Source organism: Brassica napus, chromosome A4 (assembly GCF_020379485.1).
Source record: "Brassica napus cultivar Da-Ae chromosome A4, Da-Ae, whole genome shotgun sequence".
Classification (NCBI taxonomy): domain Eukaryota; kingdom Viridiplantae; phylum Streptophyta; class Magnoliopsida; order Brassicales; family Brassicaceae; genus Brassica; species Brassica napus.
This window is the reverse complement of record NC_063437.1, coordinates 6,361,694-6,377,226: the sequence shown is the minus strand read 5'-3', so window position 1 is coordinate 6,377,226 and position 15,533 is coordinate 6,361,694. Positions and strand designations below refer to the sequence as shown.

General features: G+C 37.4%; 2 protein-coding genes and 1 non-coding gene across 3 annotated transcripts; 1 reads left to right on the top strand and 2 right to left on the bottom strand.

Moving 5' to 3' along the window:
* The first annotated feature begins 966 nt into the window (after positions 1–966).
* On the top strand, positions 967–2,610 carry LOC125608145. The gene is made up of 2 exons (XM_048778092.1): positions 967–1,680; positions 1,894–2,610. The coding sequence occupies exons 1-2, from the start codon at positions 967–969 to the stop codon at positions 2,608–2,610; spliced, it is 1,431 nt and encodes a 476-aa protein (XP_048634049.1).
* Positions 2,611–4,850: 2,240 nt separating this feature from the next.
* Positions 4,851–4,956, bottom strand: LOC125608498. The gene has a single exon (XR_007339388.1). It is a non-coding gene; the product is annotated as a small nucleolar RNA R71 (small nucleolar RNA).
* A 6,091-nt stretch (positions 4,957–11,047) lies between these two features.
* LOC106423390 (serine carboxypeptidase-like 20) lies at positions 11,048–14,916 on the bottom strand. The gene is made up of 13 exons (XM_013864167.3): positions 14,411–14,916; positions 14,000–14,222; positions 13,781–13,903; positions 12,858–12,960; positions 12,732–12,769; positions 12,539–12,640; positions 12,378–12,458; positions 12,062–12,298; positions 11,905–11,970; positions 11,705–11,826; positions 11,514–11,627; positions 11,392–11,437; positions 11,048–11,300 (listed from the first exon to the last, which is right to left on the bottom strand). Exons 1-13 carry the CDS (start codon positions 14,548–14,550, stop codon positions 11,217–11,219), a joined length of 1,479 nt encoding a protein of 492 aa, XP_013719621.1. The 5' UTR covers positions 14,551–14,916; the 3' UTR covers positions 11,048–11,216.
* Positions 14,917–15,533: the final 617 nt, after the last annotated feature.

The window sequence follows — 15,533 nt, the reverse complement described above, 5'->3', positions numbered from 1 at the left end:
AGAAGTAATCCTTGTCATACCTAGTGAATCAACTGTTTTGTTCTTTTCTTTACAATATAGTTAATAAAATATTTTAAAAATTATATGACACTTAATTGAATAAAAATAGGGCAAAAAATTCCCAAATATCAATATCGTTCTCTCCGACTCTCTTTCCCAATCGAGAGACGATTTCTTTCTCGCCGGCGACACCTTCCGCCTCTGAGATTCTTGGTTCTTCGGAGAGCTTCAACTAGTACTCACATCGCTTCTCCTCCTCCTTCTTACGTATTTCCTCTTTTAGAGCCACCGGTTAGATTGTCGTTCTTATCTCCGCCGCGGATGATGATCGGAGCTGTTCAAGCTCGGGAGTAGCTTCTCCTCCCCGATCAAGGACGATTAGTTTCACAGTTGTTTTCTTTTGCTCTTCCTTCATCTCGGTTCCGACAATTTGAAGGTTAGGCTTTGAAATCCCCTTTACGATTTTGATTTTTTTTGTTTGTTCGTTATGTTTATTTGCATGTACTAGGAAGAGAGTTCACTGTTTAAAAACACAAATCGTTTCAAGTTTATGGTTTTCAGAGGCGGAATGTGGTTGAGTGGGGTGTGAGTTGATTGTGGCTTGTTGTTGAGGTGATGGTGATTTTGAGTTCTATTTTGTTTGGTATCGGCTTTATTAAGGTTTAGAATTCCTAATAGACTTGAAAAGGCTAATGACTTTGACATGCTTTAGACATCAATTTTACATAGTTGTTTGGGATCGGATTTGTTATTTGAATTGAATTTGTCGATAGTGTGTATACTTTTGTTATTCATTTGGTACATAGCTTTGACTCTGTTTTCTTTTAGAGGAAAACACATTTGCGAGTTGATTATATTTTGTTTCGAATTGTGTTTCTATGTAGTTTTGAATTGTCTTATAGACTAGTAAATGTGAGATGGTTATATTTGGTTTGCTGTTAAGTTATGAAATTCATGTTTTTAAGAATGGCTCACCAGTTTCCTAAACGCATTCTTCAAGAAAGAGCTGAGACGCAGATTGATAAGATTAACAACACATGTAGATGGACGCTTCTGAAGGCGGTAAAGGTTGCTCTGAAAGATGAGTATGAGGAAGTTTTGAAAGACCTTGTCTTCGGGCCTCTTCTTGCGATCATAGAGAACAACCTCATCTACTCAGGGAAGATTATTCACAGCTTCATGTGCAAGCAGCTCAGGGTTTCCAAGATTCACGAGCTGTGGTTTCTTTTTGCGAAGAGGCCTCTTAGGTTTTCTATGCAAGAATTTTATGATGTGACTGGATTGAAGTACAAAGAGGAACCCGACGTAGACTTCATTAACTGGAAGAATGATAAGGGATTCTGGAGCAATGCGCTGAAGACCAATGCGAAGATCAACTTATATACTATAAGGGATGAGCTCCTTAAAGTGTGTAACGAGTGGTCGTATGTGGACAGAGTGAGGTTAGTGTATCTGTCTATTATACAATCATTCCTCATGGCTAAGGATTGGAAAGTGTATATCCCTCAAGAATACATCCGTTTGGTGATGGATTTTGAGAAATTGAGGATGTATCCTTGGGGTCTTCGCGCTTATGATGAGCTGATTGCATCAATACTCAGAGCAAAAGAAGATGTGCATACGAAGAACAGCTACGTGTTGAATGGATTCTCATATGCGTTTCATATATGGATTATGGAGGTAATTCCAGACATTGGTTCTATGGTGGGTAAAAAGATAAAAAAAAAACGTGAAGAAAATGAGATGTAGGAATTGGAAAGGTAGTGGAAAAGTATCCTACCAAGATATCACCAGCCTAGAGTCCCACTTTGATAAGGTAACTGATCTTTCTTCTATTAATATTGAGTTCAATAATTGTTCAGTGTAAGCTTATTGTTTCGTTTGTTCTTGCAGGGAGAGGCGTTCACATTTATATCATCTACTGGTGATTTCGATGTGATTGATAATACTGAGTTCTTTAGGAAAGATGAAAAGGACGAAAGAGTTGGTCGTATTGTTGAATTGATCAATGCCAAACAAGACTGGACGCATTTCGATTGGGAAGTTGAGTCTTTGCCTGCACATATGGACCTTTCTGATTCAGAACAAGATGAACCGGCTGATGTTGCAGAGGAACCGTCTGATGTTGCAGAGGAACCAACTGTTGTTGCAGGGGAACCGGCTGTTGCTGCGAAAAGAGGCAAGCGCAAGCTAATTGATCCTGGTGCCGAGTCTCGAAAGAAACAACTGCTTTGTCAACGTGCGGCTGAACACAACAGTGGTGTCCCTAGTGAAATGAAGACCTTCATTGAAGGTTTGTTCACCGCTTCTTTCAACTCTTTTAAGGAAGTGGTGCAGAAGGACATCCATGAGCGTTTTGACAACGTTGCCAATGAGGTGGCTCAACTCAAGGAACAAGTCTCTCAGATTAAGGGTCTATCGGATACAGTGGGAAAAGACAACGCATCTGAGATTTTGTCTCCTTCAGCAACACTTGGGAAAGACCAAGGACCATCATCTCATAGTACGGGTCCTCCGGCAGCAAAGGGAAAAGGCAAGGCATCAGCAAATATGGATCCTCTTCCGGTTTGTCGTAGCCCTCGGCCAGTAAGAGAGGTAACCAAAAAATGAAGCTCTGTAATATACTTCTCTATGTATTTTGTTATGTCTACTGATATACCTTGGATTTGACCCGTTTTCATCCCTGGTATATAGGTGTTTTACTATATATATATCTATGTTTTCTACTCTTCTAGCTATGTTTTCAGGTTTAGGTGCATTTCGGAGTAAAGCTATGACTTTGGAGCATTTTGGAGCTTAAAGGACATTTCACCCGAGCTGACCATGTAGAGGTCGACGAGGGAAGAACAATCGATCGATGCGCATCAGTGCTATCGATCGACACCAAGGGATGTCTCGACAAATGAAGATTAATATCGATCGATGTACACAAGTACCATCGATCGATGTCGAGACATTAGACACGCGGCATTTTGGATCCAGCACACTTAAAACCCAAGGCCAAGCCAAATTACGAAAATGCCCTGACGAGTTTTTAACCTAGTAGATTATATACTGCCTAAGTGTTTTGACGGCATGAGAGCTTTTTGGTTACAAGTTTTACTTTGAGAGAGAAGAGAGTTTTGGAGAGAAGATCACTTGTGATTGGAACTCTTTGTTATCATTTCTTTTCATCTATACTATGAGTTTCTATTTCTTCATTGTTATAAATTGCTTTGATATGTCTGAGTAGTTCAATTATTAGATCCAGGGTTCAGATAGGTTTGTGGGATTAGCTCCAAACTATAGATTTGCCTGGTTGTGATATTCATGATAGATTTGTATTTATTGCTTGTTTTAACCTTGCTAACTATAACTTGATCATATGATTGCATATTCAAGCACCCTTGTTATCCCATCCTGAAATCTATCTATCATATTAGGACTGCTAGAGAGGGCTAACCGCCAATTTAGTATCTTAGTAGGGCATATCATACTCGCGCATAGGCCTGGCTAGAACCCGTCGATCGATGTCCTCAACTGACTATCGATCGACGTTGGCAAAGGTGTATCGGTCGACGTCCCAATAGGACCATCGATCGACACTCTTTCGTTGTCGACATACTAACCGTTGAGACACGAGATCTAGCTTGTTAACCAGTGAAACATACGACAGCTGATCACTGAGTTAAGCGATTAAGCTCTAATATATCATGCATGCAACAAATAGGCATCTATAGGTATTATAATCTCCAACACATGAATAGTGGTCCTGCATCTAATATCATTTTCAACCAAGTTACATTTACTAGTTACTTCGCTTGTTACTATTGTTATTTCATTTAAACATGTACAACTCTTAGAATTAATAAACACTAGATTTAATTGTTCCCTAGCTCCTTGTGGATTCGATCCCTAAGTACTACATCTGAACCTCTTTTGATGAGAGTAACACTCCTTAGGGTAATTTGAGTGGTATCAAATTTGGCGCCGTTGCGGGGGAGCTTTGATCGCCATTATATTTAGTTTTATTGATTTTTATTCTTTTCTCTACCCCCTTTCTAACATAATCTTTTTTCTTGTCTTTTCAGGTGCATGCCCAGCGGTAATAGAAGCAACAAGGAAAAAGACTTGATGTTCTCAGACGATCCTGCTCACTTGGAACGCACCATCCGTAGAGGTCAACGTTCCACATCGCTCGACGCAACAACATCGTCGTCGATCGATACGCACAACCCACCGTCGACCGACACCAGACCGTCATCGTCGATCGATCCCAATCGTTCGACAACGATCGATATTACACCGCGTACGTCGATCGATACCGTGTCGTCAAAAATGGTAAACATTATTATTCTAACACAGGGACGAGAACGGAAACCTGTATGACCAGAACGGTCATCTGCGTAATGCAACAGGTCAGAAAATAGACGCTCAGGAGACTGTAATCCCTGAGGCTAATGCTACAGGAGCTGCTCAACCTGTAGATGAGGATGCTCGATCGAAACCACTGGCCGACTACAATCGCCCAGATGAGTACTATTCCAACAGATCAGCTATTCGACTTCCGGAGATCCAGAAGCAGAATTTCGAGCTGAAGCCTCAATACTACACTCTTGTGTTGCAAATACCCTACTCTGGGTTACCGCACGAGCATCCTATGGACCATCTGGAACGGTTCGAGGATCTAATCGCTGTAATTCGGATGGAAGGAGTCCCCGAAGATTACCTGCTGTGCAAGCTCTTCAGATACACACCGAATGGAGAAGTGATGCACTGGCTTAGGCAGCAACCCACAGGATCTTTAACATCCTCGGCATACATCAAGAATGCTTTCTTACGAAACTTTTTTGATGAGGCGCGTGCTGAAGAACTTCGGAACAAAATTTCCACATTCTCGCAGGAGGCTGGAGAGTCCTTCAAAGATGCGTGGAATAGATTTAGGTTCTTCCAGCGAGACTGTCCACACTACGGATTTAACGAAGTGCAGCTGTTAAGCACTTTCTTCCGAGGTCTCGCCTTACAGTATCAAATGGCTCTTGATACAGCGAGTAAAGGAAAATTCACTACTCGGAATCCGTTAGAAGCTGTGAGACTTATCGAAAACCTTGCTAACAGCAGCAACACCAAAAACACTGACTCTGAACGGAAGAAGTCCGTAACCTCTATCCGGAAGGAACAGATGGACGAAGTAAGAGCTAAGTTAGATGTAGTGCACGAGCTTCTTAGGAAGCAAGTCTGTTCAGCTGAAGGTGAAGTAGCAGATACTGAGGGAGAAGAAAATGTGAACTACATCGGAGGTACCGGATTCCAGAAATTTGGACACCAGGGCGAAAACAGAAACTTCTTTGGAAATGGTCAAAGAAGTAACCAGAGTTCACAATTTCAAAAACCCTTCAACAACAGCAAAAGCTAATCGAACTCTTACTACCAGAATCCACCACCCCAGACTCATGAAAGTAAGATCGAAGAGATGCTTGATCGAGTACTGTTGAGACAACAACAAATCACCGTGGATTTCCATGGTAAAATAGACTCCGCCTACAACAATCTGAACACCAAAATCGAGACCTTAGGGACTCAGGTGAGAAAACTTGAAACGCAAGTAATTTAGACGGGCGAGACTATAAAAAGGCAAGAAGCTTTCGCTAGAGAAGCAGGAGCCGACAAAGGAAAACACCACGTAAATGCCATCATAGATGATGATTTCTGGCAAGTGGTGAGAAATGAAAAGCTTGAGGAAGGAGACTTCGAAATCGAAAGCTCCATGAATCTCAGCGGATCCCAATGGTGTCGACCGATGTCGATGAACTCGCATCGATCGACAGACCATGACGAAGATCGATGGACGGATTACTCCAGACATCGATCGACGTCGTCCGCTAAATCGACTGAATGCAACGCAGTTCGAATTCTAACTCATGAGGAATTCGCAGCTAAGCTTCCTCACCCACCCTCCCCTTTCTATGATAAAATCGATCGACCGGTTAAGCCAACCATCGATCGACAGAGTGAGTCCGACGTCGATCGTCACAACACACCTCCCATCGATCGATGGGCACCTCTGACATACCGAGTGCGGTTACCCTCAATCGATAATGATCATATCAACGCACTCAGACCACCACAGAAACCATTAGCTAGCCCACCCGAACCAAAATCCAACCCTTTAAATAGTTCACCAGAACCAGTTCAAGAAGAACAAGAAACTGAGCGGAGAATGTTAAGGAAAAAGATGGAGAAAATTCCTAAGAACCTTAAGAGGGAAGCTAACGAGAAGGAGATGGATGGTTTCACTAAAAGAATCCTCAGAATCTCAATCGAAAAAGCTTTTGATGAAGCTTAGTTCACACACCGTTTGTGGATGTTCTTCAGAGAAACAAAGGTAACTGAGGAGGACATTAGGAGAATGTTTCATGAAGTCAGAGAGAAGATGAAACACAGGATCACATTGACGAAGAAGAGTGATCCTGGGAAGTTTGCAATACCATGCGTAGTCAAGGGTGTTGAATTTCCCCATTCCATGTGTGACACAGGAGCATCAGTTAGTATCCTCCCTAGGATCATGGCAGACCAGCTTGGTTTGGCCATCGAGCCTTCAACCGAATCCTTCACCTTTGTGGATCTTTCAGAAAAACGATCAGGAGGTATCATAAGAGATCTGGAGGTACAGATTGGTAATGCCCTTGTAGATTTTCATGTCCTAGACATCGAGCTTAACTGGAACTCTTCACTTCTGCTTGGAAGATCTTTCCTAGCTACAATAGGAACTGTATGTGACATGAACAAAAACAAATTGTGTCTGACGCTGATAGACCCCAACATCCACTGCGACCCCATCCGACTTAAGAAAAATGTTATTAATTATGTGGATTACGGGAAAGAACTTGGCTTCATTAGCGCATGTCATTGTGGAGCAGAGTACGAAACAGAGTACTCGGAATCTATCGACACCCCCACCTTTCCATCAATCGATTCCAAAGAGTCAACTGTGGCCGATGACCGCAACAACACGTCACTCGACGTTGATCAGCCGGTTGACCATTTCACTCCACCTAATCATTGTTACCCACACTTTGCCTTCCAACCTCCAAGCAAGAGAGGACGTGATGATTATTCCATAGGCAGTTGGGCAGAGAGTGGTTTCCATGAAAGTTTTGCCGTTGACACTGTAATTACTTCATCTAACGAGGAACATACAGAGGAATACGATGAGGATTATTGGAAAGAACGTGCAATAGAAATGTCTTTGCAGGATGAAAGATTTGAAACACATAAGTTCACCAACACGTTTCCAACATCGATCGCCGAAGTACACTCCACATCTGTCGATACCCACCCTCGTCCAGGAAAACAACCGCTCACATCGATCAACACTCATACAGGAACATCGATCGACATTCGCGCCGCAGCGAAAATTCAGGAGCAGGAGAATATTCCCTCTCCAACTAGGTTTAGAGACACCTATATAAAATGTTTTGCACCCCTAAAACCACCTCCACACACCAGGGCAGACACAAAGGCGAAAAAGATGAACACTCTTCCATCTACATCAATAGGAAAATCCATGAAGAGCAATATAAGGATGATTCTCAAATTTGTCATTTAACCAATACTTCATGATTAATATATAGGAAATATATTGAATAATTAAAAAGCCAGTAACTATTACGTATATAATTAAATTGGTGCGAATATATAAATAAATTTTATTAATCCAAACAATAATTGTATTCACTTTTTATGTTTACCACTTTTTTGCTATCACTTTTCTTTTTTACCAATACTAAACGGACATTTTCAAAAATATCTTCTTCATTAAGTGGCAAAAGACTCTTATGCCCTTGTTCTTTGTATATATAAAAAATAAGTATTTAAAACATCAACTCTAAACCCTAAACCCTACACTTCAACCCTAAACCCTAAACTTCAACTCTAAACCCTAAACTATCAACCCTAAACCATAAAAAGTAATCAATAAACCCTAAACCCTAAAAAATTAACCCTAAACCCTAAAAAACAACTCTAAACCCTGAACCCTAAACCTTCAACTCTAAACCCTAAACATAAACCCTAAAACCCTGAAACATCAACTCTAAACCCTAAACTCCAAAACATCAACTCTAAACCCTAAACCCAAAACCTTCAACTCTAAACCCTAAAACATCAACTCTAAACCCTAAATCCTAAACTTCAACTCTAAACCCTAAACCCTAAAAAATTAACCCGAAACCCTAAAATATCAACTCTAAACCCTAAACCTTCATTTCTAAACCCTAAACCCTAAAACATAAACCCTAAACCTTCAATTCTAAACCCTAAACCCTAAACCTTAAAACCCTATAGTTGATGTTTTAGGGTTTAGATTTGAAGGTTTAGGATTTTAGGGTTTAGGGTTTACGTTTAGGGTTTAGAGTTGATGTTATAGGGTTTAGATTTGAAGGTTTAGGGTTTTAGGGTTAAGGGTTCGAATTTCAGAAAAAATATAGGGTTTAGGGTTCACGTTTAGGGTTTAGAGTTTATGTTTTAGGGTTTAGATTTGAAGGTTTAGAGTTTAGGGTTTAGAGTTGATGTTTCGGGGTTTAGGGTTTAGAGTTGATGTTTTATAGTTTAGGGTTTAGAGTTGATTATTTAGAGTTTAGGGTTTACATTTGATGTTTTAGGGTTTAGATTTGAATGTTTCGTTGTTTAGGGTTTAGAGTTGATGATTTAGGGTTTAGAAGTGATGTTTTAAGTTTAGATTAATCTTATGTTTTTTTTGTCTAAGTTAATTCAAAGGTTATAAATGTCTTTTCTCATTCATTAAAGATGAGTGTAAAATTAATAAGTGTAAACATGAAAAGTGGTATTTTGAAAATTGTATTTTTGGCAATTTCCCTTTTCTATTTGATATGGTATATAAATAAATATAAATGATATTAACATATATATATAGTATATTTTATATTATTATCTATTAAATGCTATGTTACATGGAAACGGAAGCGGAAACGTGGAAACGGAAGCGTATGAAAGCGCAGAAGCGAGCTTTTTAAAAAAAAATTAAGAAGCGGATACGTGTTGGAAGCGTATCCATATATATATTATATATATATATATATGAATTTATATATACATATGTAAGATTATTTTTTAAAATCTAAAACTAAAAATTATATGATTTAAATTTAAAATAAAGCATTTATTCATTTATAATAATTTTCAAATGACTTTATATTTAAACTGTGAAAATACACATAAATTAAATTAAATAAATAATATTATATTTTTTTATTATTTATAATTAATTGACATAATATATTTGAATATATGATTTATCTTTAATAAAAACCTCAATGCATAAAGATAATTTATAGTATTAGTTTTAATATTTGTATATTTCTATTCTCTCTATTCAATACTATTAAAATTTGGATTATATATAAATTAAAAATTATAATTTTATATTTTTATTGATATAAGACATTGTGTTTTTTTTTTAAATGGAAGCGATTCTAAAACGGAATCGTAAGCTTCCAATGTGTTTTTAGAGAAAATATTTTAGAAGCGTTTTGGAAGCGAGATTCCGTAAGCTTCCACAAGATTCCGATTCCGGTTCCGAAGCGGGAAGCGGACGTCCGTTGAAGCTTCCGTGCAACGTAGGTTAAATGATAATTTCTACTCATATAGATTTTTTTATCAATTGTATCTTTTATACCAAAAACTTTAAATTACTGATAACAAAATTTTCATTGTGATATTAATAGCTTTAGTAATTTATATTTTTTAAAAAAATTAAGTTTGCAATATTTTGTTTACAATTGTGAGATTAATAGTTTTAGATATATATCTGGAGTCAAACTTTAAATTAAACTTGGCTCCATTTAAGCTCTATAATGTCCACAATATTTCAGAACATACCTAAACCTATATATACACTAAACTAGACTCCAAACATAATATAAACACTCTAAATAAGATATATATATTATGGCATAAAAAGTGGTCTAATCCATAGTATATCAAAGGCTCACCAATGATCAAATCGTACGCTGGAGGAGAAAAAAAGCAGAGTACCTCACCGGTTAGGACGTCACCAAAACTTAGACGACTCCACGCGCTGAGACAAAACCGAAAGATACACACGCCGCAAAAGAGAGCCACCTGACACCGGGATGAGGAGAACCACCTAAACGTGCCGAGAAGAACCAAGTCTTACAAGCCTCTCTTCAGAAAATCCTAGAGCTCCTATGCAGTCAGGACACCAAGACATGGAGGAAACCGTCGGTCACCACTCCACATCGAAGAAGGTTCCGACATACCGAGCCGAGAGAGCCCACACCAGAAGCACTCGCCTGCGAAACCGACAGAAAAGGAATTCCTAAAAACAGATCTAAAAAATCGAGGAAACCCTTCCCTATCTTCCTAAACGCCGACATCCGCTTCTTCCCATTTACAAGTCTCGCTTGGACACCAGAGGGGACCGAAACCAAGCAGATATCATCTCTGGGGCCCTGGATTTAGGATTGACAATCCAACAGATCTCCAGGTTTTCATCATGTTGATTGGAAGGGAAGGGAAAGAAGGAGGCAAAGAGAAAAAGAGGGTTAAGAGAGAAAACGGCCACCCGTCGTGGCCACCATTCGCTAGAGGTGAAGCTTGGAGCATGAAGAGACAAGAGAGTTTTAGTAGAGAGATAACATTGTCTTTAGAGCATCTTCAATGTATGTTTCTATATTTTCCTCTAAAATAAGATCTCTATTATAGTAGTAGAATTGCTCCAATATATTTTAGAGGAAAATATAGAGTAAAATTATTTTTTTCTTTATATTTATAGGTGAAAATAACATATCTTTATACTTTCCTCTATAAATAAAAAAACTTCTATTATAGAGGCATACATTGGAGCAAATTCACTTCTATAATAGAGTTTTTTTTTATTTTAGAGAAAAATATAGAGATAAAATAGAGATGGATTGGAAATGGTCTTACGAGTGCGTTTGTTTCAACTGCACTTTCATTTCGGCTATTTTTCTCCTATGAACTCAACTTGAATTTCACTTTTTCTGAAAGGCGAAAAGTCCATCTGTTGAAGTTAGAAACGGCAAGCATTTTACTGGAAGAAGAGGTATGCATGGTGTTTTATCATGAAGAAAGAATCAACCATTCACAAGCTGAATAGGACATGGTCTTTTTTAATCGAAACGAGTCAATACACGATATGATGCTCTGTACTTATTTTTCAATAGAGATCTCTCTTAAATCTTGCTTCCTGCTAGAAATCGGCTATAGAAATCCAAAGCCTCCCGCGGTTTGTACTCAGGAACAGTATGTCCTGCACCCTGAAATTACCAACACAAAGATAATAACATCATAAGAATATAAACTAGGCAACCATTTTTCCAATTTCAGTAGAGAATTGTGATTCAGTGCCTTTATGGTTAAAAATGTGAGATTGTTTGCATATCCTTCGGTATACCTGCAAAAAAAATAAGCAACAATTGTAGAAAACATTTTGAGCTCCAGAAAATATTACTACACAAAGAAAAGTTTACCCTGCGACTTGGTCATTTGATATCCATGCCCTCCATTCATCAATCACCTTGTATCCAAGAGAATGTGTCCAAGCTTCAGAGCCAGTAAATGGAACACACATATCGTGATCACCGCTTCAAATCAAAACTTGATTCATTATATTCGAAACTACAGGCGTCAGAATCATTGTTATGAGTTTTGTTTGAAGTACCTGTAAATGAGAGCTCTATATCCACTTAGAGTGAGGTTTCTATGGAAGCTGATCATACTTCCTGCATCGTGATGGAACCATAGCTTACCAGTGCAGAGTTCCCATCTTCCTATCTCGCTCTCCTGTAATATTTTCAAGCACATCAGTGGTCCGGTTTTCTTAATATAATATTGCAATAGGATCAAAACAGAGTTTGAGACCTCTTTAGCATGAATAGCTTTCCTGATCGCTGGATCGTTTAGCCAAGCTGTTGCAACTCTATCATCCTGCAAATATAAAACGTAGACTGTTTTTTTTTTTTACTAAGAAGTGGAGAAAGGGAGAGAGAGAGACATTATTTTTTTCTTGTTTACTTACGATGCAAGGAACAGAAACGTCAGCAAGGAGTTGAGACCAGCTAGGAACAATGCCTGGAAGAATAGGCGCACGAACAGGCCACGCTCGACCAAACATTCTTTTTCTTACAGCCAAAGGCTTTTCGGTTTTGCCTAACTGAAGAAGAGTTGAAGGCAGCGATTTGATGTCAAATGCTGACAGCGATGTTCCATGGTAACATGGCTCAAGAATGTTGTATATGTTCAACCTGTCAATATCCTGGAAAAAAAATGAAAACTTTGATCACACAATATTCTTGATGTCTTTAAATTAACATCTTTGAAAACATTATATTTACCATTGAAACTTTAGCCATCTGTTCCTCGCAATCAGGGCTAAGATTGTCGTAGAAATTTCCATTGCAAGCTTTTGTAACGTTCTGCTTGTTTTCACGCTAGGTGTTAGATTTATTAACCAGAAATAGGAGTGCAAGAAAAAGTAAGAATCCATTGAGAAAACCTCAAAGAGCTGATCAGAGACTAGTCCCATCCCGTGTGCAAACGGGACAAGAGCGTTTCCGTCATACATGGAATCTGCAACTCCATTTCCAACCAAATAACCCTGTACCAAAACAAGAACAGATCATCCAATCCTTGAATGAAACCAAACGATAATTCATGAAACTGAATCTTGACTCGTTTTATATTGCTACCTTTAAATTAAGAGCCGGCTTTAACCCTTCTTTGTTCCCTGCAACATAACCAAACAAAATGGAGGAAAAAGCTCAGGAAGATGTATAGTCGATTATGTTTATACATGGAAGGAGAAGGTACATTACCTTTGACAACTTCTGAAGCCAGAGTTGGGACGTAAACTCCAGCATAAGATTCTCCAGAGATGTAAAACGGATTTGACTGAAACTCGGGAAACATCTGGAACCACTGGTAAGTAACATTCGGAAGAAGCATTTAGTGATCTGAATAACACCCAAATACTTGGGGTGTGGGTATTCAAAGAGATACATTTCTATTTAAAGAATTTTAATTTCTGAAGAACTCTCTTGGTTACTTTTGTTACTGGAATAAGTATTCGAAAATCTTTTTTTTTTCAAATTTTTTATTTTTTTAAATTCCATTATTTGTTAGAGTTTTCATGGTAATTTCTGTGAAATATTCGTTGAAGCTCTCATTTTGATAGCATCAATTAAATTCTGATAAAGCTTTAAATACTTTTAAAAAAAGGGCTATTGTCAATAATAGCACTTTTTGAAGTTTATGTCTTAAAAATAGCACTAGAAGGAGAAAATCATAAAAATGACATTCATTAAAGGGTAAAATATCCATAATATCCTTAGTTTAAAATTAAATAAACAAACAAAAATAAATAAAAATAAATAAATAAAAATAAAAAAAAAAATTTTATAGTTTCAGATTATATGTTTTCAGATTCGAAATTTTTATAATTTTTTTTTTGAATTTCTTTTTTTGAATTTTTTTTTTGAATTTTTTTTATTTTTTTTTCAAATTTTCTTTTTATAATTTAAAAATACTTTTTGAAACTGTTTTTAAAATTTTTATTTTTATTTTAGTATTTATTTTTTATAAAATTTTAAAATAGAAGTGCATAACATTTAATTAAAAACTTTTTTCCAATAGAAATACATAACATTTACCTCTTAAAAAGTAAATTATATACGGTATATAGTTTATGAGTTCATTGAATTAAGTTTAATCTTTGAATGTAAATATTTGTTTGATTTACCTTGAGAAGGAACGCGTGAGAGTCAACCGCGGTTTTCATATCACCGGTTATGTAGTCAGATTCGTTCTTTGAGTAAGAGAATCCCACACCAACAGGTGAATCAAGGTATATCATGTTAGACACCTGATAATGAAAACAAATCGTACATGAAAACGTTATTTACAACTAGGGAAAAGAAACAGTAGATATTGATACGATTTATAAACTTCGAAAGTTTACCTTTGACCAACTATAAGGATTAAGATGCAGGAGTGGGAGACTATAATTTGTCTTTGCTGGTTCGAAATTGAAAGGACCATGCTCGTATACAAATCCATCCATGCTTGAGCAACCTGGACCACCATTGAGCCAGAGTACGACCGGATCTTTCGAAGGATTCATCTCTGATTCAACAAAGTAATACCACAGATTTTTCCCATGCTCCTTATCAATTGTGACGTACCTTTAGAATCAAAACCAAAGAATAACATAGAACCTCAAAAATCCAAAAAGATAGAACGTGATCTAAACTACAAAATTGATAATGAACTCAGTTCTGGCCATTGTACACGTTTCAAATGATGTTACTCGAGTTTTCGGCTTATAATGTATACAGCTCGAAAGAAAGAAAACAGAGAACTCAATTTTTACCCGGAGTAGTGTTTTGAAGGAAAAGTGCCACTGAAGCCAGGAAGTTTGGTGATAAGAGCAGACTGAGGAGCTGATTCTGTTGTTATTAGAAACACTAAAAGTAGTGTCACAAAGGCAAGAACTTTCAGTAAGAATCTCATTCTGATCTACAACATAAACTCAGGACAAAGAGATATTCGCTGTGTGATAATGAGAATTGTGGTATTTCTTTATATAGAACAACAAGATAGAGAAAAAAATTGGGAATATTCGGGTGAGTTTGCCTTGGAGTGAACAATAATTTAGCAAGAATTATTGGTGAATATCTATGGGAAAAGAGACAAAAGAGATGATGTGGAAAAAAATGATTATAAGAAGAATTGGTGGAAACATAGGATGGGATAAGTACATATGTGATTCTGCAAGCTACAATTTCCTTAAAAGGCACGATTCTGATATTTGAGCATCTCTATAAAGATATGTCTGTATACACATGTATGTATTTACCGATGCGAGCTCTGCGTATTTGTTGGGTTGCGTAAGCAAATTGAGTGGAAGCAGAGAAGCCAGAGTTGACATGGGGACCGCGTACATAATAAATCAACAAGCGGTTACATCAAGTGACGGCTGGCTTACGGAACAGTGACATGTGGCAAGAAGGACTCTTCTTTTGACTACCGTTTAAAAAAAAAAAGGATTCCAGAAGTAACTGCAAGAATGAATTAACTTCCAGACTCCGGTTATTAAATTCTGTAAAATAATAGGGAAAGGGTAAAATATTAGACAAACTTTGTAACCGTTTATTTTTGAGTTTTATACTTTTACTAGTATTCTATCCCGTACTCCGTACGCGGAAAGAAAATGATTAGAGTTAAAATAATATTATTTGCAGCAAAAATTGATTGTCGATCGGATGTTAATTCTCCGTGTGGTGCAATACTTGAGTTCTACTAGAATGATACTAATAATCTGTTCTTCTTTTTCTCGACGGAGAAGTGATATTATAACACTTATCAAAAAAAGAAGTGATATTATATTTTTCAAATTCATTTTATTTGATTGCAAGGTTTGTGTAATCTTTGGTATGTTTCTCAAAAGGATTCCAAAAGTAACTGCAAGAATGAATTAACTTCCAGACTTCGGT